Source organism: Cavia porcellus, unplaced genomic scaffold, assembly GCF_034190915.1.
Source record: "Cavia porcellus strain 051 isolate PalLab524CR breed Dunkin Hartley unplaced genomic scaffold, mCavPor4.1 scaffold_28, whole genome shotgun sequence".
Classification (NCBI taxonomy): Eukaryota; Metazoa; Chordata; class Mammalia; order Rodentia; family Caviidae; genus Cavia; species Cavia porcellus.
In genome coordinates this window covers 50,430,846-50,439,291 of record NW_026947511.1, presented here as the reverse complement: position 1 = coordinate 50,439,291, position 8,446 = coordinate 50,430,846, and the positions used below count along the sequence as shown (strand labels likewise).

At 38.3% G+C, this 8,446-nt stretch overlaps 1 protein-coding gene across 1 annotated transcript in view; it reads right to left on the bottom strand.

Moving 5' to 3' along the window:
* Positions 1-2,701: 2,701 nt before the first annotated feature.
* The window catches only part of LOC134473783 (uncharacterized), a 49,725-nt gene continuing 43,980 nt past the window's right edge, over positions 2,702-8,446 (bottom strand). The window contains exons 25-26 of the mRNA XM_063239301.1: positions 3,140-3,160; positions 2,702-2,985 (exon numbers count right to left, since the gene is read on the bottom strand). Of these exons, the coding sequence (XP_063095371.1) occupies positions 2,702-2,985; positions 3,140-3,160 (305 nt within the window). The remainder of the gene's footprint in view (positions 2,986-3,139; positions 3,161-8,446) is intronic.

Genomic DNA, 8,446 nt, shown 5'->3' with positions numbered 1-8,446 from the left:
TACAAGGAAAATACTTAGCATGTTTATTTTCCTGTCATCTTTGTGGTCTATGCTGTCTGTGAAATTGAAATTATAAATATTCCAGCAGATTCTGCTAACTGGAAGTGGGTGTGAGAAATATGAACATCAGTTTTTCTGTTGAAATGGGAGCGGCCATGTTGAAGAGGCCCCCAGTGAGCGCCCAGCTTAAATATCAGACACAAAGGGGACTTCTGAGAGTTGCAGGTGTCATTAAAGTCAGCACGCATTTCATTAATACTCGCCAGTGAATGACAGTAGAAAAGACTTTTTAAGTAGTTCTAGAATGTATTTTTCACATGTAAGAGCTCCATTTCCAGAACAGGAGGAATGAATTACTTCCTCCTCTGGTTTCCCTAACCATGCTGGGGTGTGAAACATGTCTGTAATGTGTAAATTCATATGTAAACGTGGGGAGGAGAGACTCTTTTCTGTCCTGATCTCAGGCTTATTCCCCCTGCCTGGCACATGGTAGGCCCTGAATAAAAAATTTTTTTGAATGAGGGAGATTTCAATTAACTTAATTTTGCTGATTTGATTTTTGCCATCTCCTACTTTTTACCTTTCCTACCAAAATCAAATATAAATTCTAATAAAAATAACAGATAATATTTTTCCATTGGTGAGAATTTGTGAAAAAATGTTCAAAATAGGATGAATAAATTCTAGAGTTCTGGAGTACAGAAGGATACAGTGTACAATAACTCATTGTATATTTTATGGAGAACTAGAAAAAGAGGCACTTTTATACTCTGAACCCAAAGAAATGATAATTGTTTAAAGAGATGGGAATGCTAATTACTTTGATTTGATTGCTACACATCGTATATACATATCAAATTATCACATTGAGCCCATGTATGATTATAATTATTATGTTTCAATTAAAAATAACGATATTTAAAAAAATGTTCAAATGTATCATCCCTTGATTTCAGGTCACCTTTAGCTAGCTCATTATTTGATTTGTCATCTGTAGGGCTTTTTACTTTCTAAATATTTATCAGTAACTCAAGAGAAAGTTGTCCAGTATGAAAAAGTAAATTGAAAACCTTGCATGTCCAGGTCTTACAGGCTTAGAACAGGGTATAATTTGTACAAGAACTAACTCCTGAATTTATAAATAAATACATGACTTACTTGGCTCTTGTTTTACTGTGAAAAAAAGATAAAAAAGAAATCAAATAAATAAATGAATGAGATTTCTGAATGAAGAACAAACTTATTTCTCAAAATCTGGGAAGTTTTAGAAGTAGGGCTTTGAGAGATCATTGAGCGCTGTTAAGAGTCAGTTAACTACCATAGCAGAATAAGTTTCTTTAGATTATTCTGTTCAAGTTTCTCTTAATTTTGATGCCTTTATGGAAAGAGAGGATGAGTGACATGAGGAGGAGGAAATATTTTCTCTTCTTGATTTTTCTCTGCTGGTTCAAAGTTTTAAAGTTCATTGATAAGATTTTTTTTTTTTTTTTTGGTGGTGCTAGGGTTTGAACCCAGGGCCTTGTACATGCAAGGGAAGAGCTCTACCACTGAGCCCTATCCCTAGCCCCACTGGAAAGACTTTATGTCACTTCATTACACTGTTTTCTTTCGCCTCTCTCCCTTTACTTCTTTGGAATATTGTGTTGATTCATTATGATCATTTGCATTATGACTTGATTGTAAATTACTGGTTTTTTAAAGGTTAACTTAAGAAAAATTTCTCTTTCTTCCATAAGTATAAATGCTTATGGCTGGGTAACCATATTTCTCCTCATTTTGTGGATGAAGGCACTGCTTAATGGTAGAGGTAATGGAGACAGTAGAGAAATGTGGGGTTTATTTGTAGACTTTTCAGGTTTTGCTTCAATAAAAAAGGAAAACAAATTAGTATGGTTGTCCCATGAAAGAAAAATAGTCTTGTTCACTGATGTCTTTACAGGAGGAGGGGACACACTAAATGAGAAAGAGAATTAATGTGGGCAGTCCTGGTGCTTGTAATTGTAGGCTCATGGGAAAATTACTTAACCACATGATTTCGTTTTTCATAAAATAGGATTAACGCTTACCTGATGTAATGTCCATGCATTTGTAAAGCCGAGTACAGTGTTTGGAACATTGTGAAGTATTTGAAAAATAGTAATCAAATACCTCGCACCACATCAAATACTAAGCAATTTTAACTATAGCCTCTGATTTTAATTATGGCAACCCATGGCGTTTTATAACTGAAAATAAGCAAGGTACTGGAAAGACAAAGAAATTGGAAGCTAGACAGTGAGGAATGCTGAAAAATTAGTAAACCAAGAGGAATACAAGGGCTGATCAAAATATACAGCACACAGATCAACGTTCTTACAGTAAAAGATGCATTGACATTAGTCTCCTTCAAAATATTCCCTCGTGCTCTGAACACACGTGTCCTGTCAGTCTTGGAACTTTCTGAAGCAGGTCTAGAAGTGCTCGTGGTGTCTTTATGAGGGATGATGAGGGTGACAGTGGCTGCCGCAGCCCTGGGCCACCATGGGAGGTGAGGTCCTTGAGGTTTGCTGTGTCCTAGTCCGTCTGGTCAGCCCAGCGGGGGCTCGGAGAGTTCTGGCTCTGCCCAAAGTCAAGGCTGGGTTTGAGTCAGACACTGCGGAATCTGTGAGAGCTAACTAAAGACCCCCAGGACAGGGGACTTTCAGAGCTGCTTTAGGCAGTGTCAAGAAGATAAGTCTGTCCGACTTATCTTTTTTTTTTTTAACTCAGCTGCGCTGAGAATGAGCCCCATGTGGTTGGTGCGCACCGAAGCATGCACTGCCTGCATCACTATGACAGCTGACTGATGACGTCCCGCAACACGTGGCTCAGCTCCACAGTCCCAGAGACCGGGTTTGCTGCTTAGCAGGCTAAGTGTGAAGCGCGGGGAGGGTCTACGTGTGTGAGCACGTGGCACTTTCTGCCCAAGGTCCAGGGACTTTCCCCTAGGCAACCAGGCTGATGTGTCTTAAGGAAATAATTTAAAAAATGTAAACGTTTGCTGTCTTTCGTGATCATACCTCAGAGGGATCTTAGGTTGTGGCACATTCCCACTGCAAACGGGCTGTGTAGACACCTTAAGAAATCGGGGGTAACGATAAAACAGAAACATAGGACTTACTTGTAGGCTTTTCAGGTTTTGCTTCAATAAAAAAGAAAAACAAATTAGTATAGTTGTCCCATGAAAGAGGAAAGTCTTTTTCACTGATGTCCTTTCCAGGAGGAGGGGACACACTAAATGAGAAGGGGAATTAAACAGAGAGCCCTTGGCCTGGGAAATGTTACAGCTAGTGATGGAATCCTGCTTCCCTCGCTCACCTACCTCTGTGGGATACATCAGGAGACACACTTTGTCCCACTGTATTTTAGCTGATTTATTTTCTTGGTCTCTGTCATGTTTCTGTCTCAATCTTGCCCACATTTTTGGCCTCTGCAGTCCTTCCTGTTGCTTCTGGCTGGATCCGCCCAGGTTGACATTTCCTTTTTCTGAGATCAGCTGCAATGTTTGCTTTGACAACCCCTTAGTACTTGGTTTGTGTTTTTGTGAGAGCAGGCAATGAGTAAAGGTGGGCTGAGTCAGTGAAGAAGTTCTCCTACTCTGCCTGGCTCTTTCCTGTTCTCAGGCACGTGTCAGGAGGTTCTGTGCCTTGCAAGGGAAGCAGATCTTAAGGCACAGCAAGCTAGGGAGTGTGGGAAGATGAAGGAAGATGCTGAGAGATCTGGGAGGCTGCACAAAAGAGATGGTCGGGAAGGGGTGGTCAGATGGTGTTTTGTGCTGGCTGCTGCCAGAATTTAGCTGTAAGATTTTGAAAACTCAGTGAGACTAGGAGTAACATTTTCAAAGTTATTAGAAATTCTCTAAATCTGAGTTCAGTTGTGTCAGTGTTAAAAAGTTTTATTGGTGTGCATGTGTGTGTTCTTGGTCTAGGTGACTGAGCATTGATTTTACCCTGCTGGGTTATGACACTGGACTCAAGCTGTGCTGTTCTGAGGCTCAGGTGAGGAGCATCAGCTTAGGGCGTGGAACCCTCCTTTCTCCTGGAATCCAGTACCAGAAAGATACTCGAGGGCGGTGGCTTTTGCAGAGTAAGTGGGGTTCCTTCAGAAGCCTCATGGACAGTCAGGGCAGCCCTCCTGTTCCCTGATCTTACATGCCCCTGATTGTATGATTCACTGAGTCTAAGCTGACTGTGCATAGTATGTTTATTAGTTATTCTCCCCCAAAAGAGCCACACACATTATTGTATTCAGGGCCAATAAAACCCAATACAATTATAATTTTAAAGTTAAACTTTCACCTAACTCTGTATTAGATTTATAGTAGTCAAATTCCTAAAATATCTAAGCTAAGCTAGGAAAGTTTTCCTGTTATAGACATGATAGTAAGGTCAGAGAGAAGGCTCTTTTGAAGAACTAGTGGGCAAAGATCTAAAGACCTGTAGTTTCTCTCTTAGAAATTCTTGGAAATACTTAGAGGGTCAGGACTTGTGATAAATATATTGATTTCTTCTGTGCATTAAAAAAATATGATACACTGGCTGGTCTTGAACTTGAGATCTTTTTAGCTCAACCTTTCAAATAGCTGGGATTACAGGTGTGCACCTCATCCCCAGCTAGTTTCTTACATTTCAAAGGCTATATGGTAAAGTCATGGTTATTCATCATGTTTGTTAAAAGTCTTCTGTGGGATAGAAGAATATAGAATGTAATTTTTTGTTCTTTTTTGTCTTATTTGCATAATTATAATCAGCTTTTTTATTGTCTTTTTTGAGACAGAGTATTACTATGAAGTTCAGGCTGGCCTTGAACTCACTCTGTAGTCTGGACTGGCCTCAAATTCAGGGTGATTCTCCTGCCTCAGCCTCCCGAGTGATAGGATTACAGGTGTGCACTTCTGTACCCTGGCTATAATCAGCTTTTGTTAATTACGTGGTATATTTTAAGGCTTCTTCCTTTTCAGTGTGTCATCTTACTTTATATTTCTTTTTATAGAAATTAATTTTTCTTACATTTCTTGTAGGGAGACAGAAAAATTAAAAGCTTTCTAATTCTTTCCCTATTACACCTAGTTTTTAATCTGATTTTAACCTATTACTCTGTATTATATTATGCTAAATGACATACAGTAGATTTTTTCCTGCCATTCATCTTTTTCTTTTTTTCTCTTGACATCAGCCGAGTCATTGCTATTTTTGGTAGTGCCCACAGTGGGATTTGTAGCTGCTTCTCGAGGTTTTGAAATACACTTTTTATTTGCTTTGTCATTTTTTCTTGCTATCTTTGGGTTGGTAAAGTTTTCTTCATTTAAACATTTGTTTTCCCTATGAGTTGAAAGAGTGCATGCTTCATTTCTATTAACAGTTGACTTTTTTGGATTAAATAGCCACATTTATGTTTTCATTTTACTTAATTTTAATATTAGTATATGTGTCCCGTACATACGCATCACATGGAGAATTCTCATCATAGAGAATTTGTACCTGTACATATCTTAATTGTGCTTATCCCTCCATTTCCCTCTCCTCTCTTCAACCCTTCTTCTCCTTCCCATTTACAAAAGCTTTGTTTCTATTTTTTCCTCCGATTCTCTTTTAAAAAATTATTTCCCTCTTCCTACTCTCTCATTTGTTCCCCCTTTCCATTTCCTGCTTCCCAGGATCTGTTGTCATTTTGATAAAATGTAAAATTAAATGCTACTTCTGTTTTGTCAAATTGCCGTTTGTAAGTTTGTAAGTTGTGTTTTTTTCTCTTTTTGTCAGTGCTGGGGATCGAACTCATGACTGCCTACTTGCAAGGCAGATGCTTATGCTGCTGAGCTAAATCCCTAGCTCTTGTAAGTTGTATTTTCTGGTGCTGTAGGCATAATCATTCTGAAACACACAACTGATATCTCCTCCTCCTCTTCCTTATGCTCATCCTTATTCTTTTCTTTGTGGTCAACATGTTAGACTTGTTATTTTTTGTTAACTTGTTTTCTTAGATGTTTCTTGTTTTTAACATCTTTTTCAGTTTTTTTCACTAATTGAACTTCTATTAGTGTGCTGATTATATTGTTCTATTGTGTTCTGACCTCTGTTAGTACTAATGGAAAGTCTGGTGTTAACATGATTCCTTGCATGTGGTCTGCTGTCGCAGTGGCCTTTGTGATTTTCTTGTCATGTCTGTTTGGAGTTTACTGTGATACATTTTGGCATGTGTGTGCTTCTATGTTTTTATATGTGTGCTCTCTTTTTAAAAGCGCATTTCAGCTTAGAAGATCATATTGATCTAAGGGATTATGTTTCTTGTGGACTAATTACTAATTATTCTTTCATAAAATGTTACATGAACATTTGTTTTCTGAATTTTCAAATTTCTTTTACAATTGGTCTCATTCTGTTCAGTTTTTCTAAATTTTTGCTTATTTGTCTTGCATACTTTCAGTTTCTTTTTGTGTACTATTCTGAGAGACTTAATTTTATCTTCTAGTTAACTTTCTATTTAACTATAATTAATATATATTACTTAATAAGATATAGTAATATATAACCAAAGATTAATATATCAACCATAATTTAAATTTAAAGATATTTTTCATTTTAAGAGCTTATTTTTTCTATCTGCCTATTCTTTCTTCATATTTTCTCTAATACAGATAATTTCTCCTTTTTCATTGCACAAGAGTTATTCCATTCAGGGAAACCATTACCTGTCAGAACTCCAAATTGACATTGTTTCATGCCATATCAGCTACTTTATATTTCTAAATTTTCAGTATCTCTTTTTTGTTTTTTTTGTTTGTTTTTTGAGACATGGTCTTGCTCTGTAGTCCAGACTGGCCTTGAACTCATTATGCAGACCAAGCTGGTCTTGTACTCCTGGCAATCCCCCTGCCTCAGCCTTTCAGGTGCTGGAATTATAGGATTGTGCCACCATGTGCCCAATAATTTTTAGTATTTCTTTTACCCCCCCTACAATTAGACTTTTGTTTCTTCCTATCCTATCAGTGTTACTGATGATCTGTTTCGCAAAATCATTGTTAATTCTTTGTCCAACATTTTGTTTCCTAGCAGTTTTTGTCATACTTGTTACTTTTTTACATCTCAAAATATTTTTTCTCTTGAATTCTATGAGATACTCTCCTTCCCTGTTCTGCTCTTTTCTCCTTGCAGGTTCCTGTATGTAGTTCTCCTGTATCTTTTTTCTTGTTTTCTTTTTTGAAATGTCTAAAACTGATCTTTTCTCCCTCCCTTATTTTTTTTTCTTTTTCTTTCTTTCTTTTTTTTAATGTGGCACTGGGGATTGAACTCAGGACCTTACATATGCTAAGTATGTGTATAATGCCAGCCTTTCATCATTTTTTAAAATTTTGAGACAGTCTCCCTCAGTTACTTGGTGTGGCCTCAGACTCATGATCTTATTAGCATCTGAAGCAGCTGAGGTTAGAGGTAGGTGCTACCATGCTGGCTAAGACTGATATTCTGGATTTCCGAGAATCCACGGTCTAGCTCTCCATCTTCATAAATACTTACGTGATCTAATTTATAAAGCTGCTGATTAAAGTCAAACTTATTGTTCATCCTGTCTTTCCCTTTCTTCAGACTCAGAATCTCTTTCATATATAGTGTGCACTTATCTCAAAATTCTCAATCCACAAGGGCTGCAGCCTCCATGGTCTGGCTTCTCTAGTCTGACCTCGCCTCCTCCCTGGTTCTGCCTCCCTCTTAGCCTCACTGGCCATTCACACCCGGTGGCAGGCCCATTTTGCTTGTCTAACTGTACTTTTTCCCTTTACTATGCCATTATTTTTCTTCATGGTGTTTATTTACCTGACATTTGCTACTATTTGTTTTTAATCTTAAAATAAAAAGTCCTTGATGGCAGGGCCTTTGTCTTTTCTGTTGGTATAGTCCCAGGGCTTACAATAATGCCTATCATGGAATACAAGGCCAATACATTTAAACTATAATCTACCCTAAGTGTGTGTATCTGTCATCTCAATAACTCTGAATAGTTTGTTATTTTAGTCCTGTTCAGAACGCCCTAGCTATATTTTTGTTGGAGTTAGAATTTTTCAGTTTACACTTCCGGGAGAACATGGTGGACAGATAGCAGCAGCTACGGAGGCTCTCTGAAAGACCCAGCTTAGAATTCAGGAAGGGTGCGGAGTAAGGACCCGTAAGTAAGAGGAGATATGCCCCGCTGACCCAAGAATGAACTGGGCTGAGAGAAACCAACTGGGAATGCAATCCTGGTGCTATAACAGGAACAGAAAAGCCTCAGTGTGGAAGTTGGAGCCCGTGCCATTGGAAGCCGTGATTTGGGTTTCCTGCTGCTGCTGCTGCTGCTGCGTCTACATCGACTTAGTAGGGAGAGAGACATGCGAAAGCTCTGAGAACAGAAATCGATGAACAGAGTTGAAAGCAGGACGGGCGGGGAGCTGTGCATT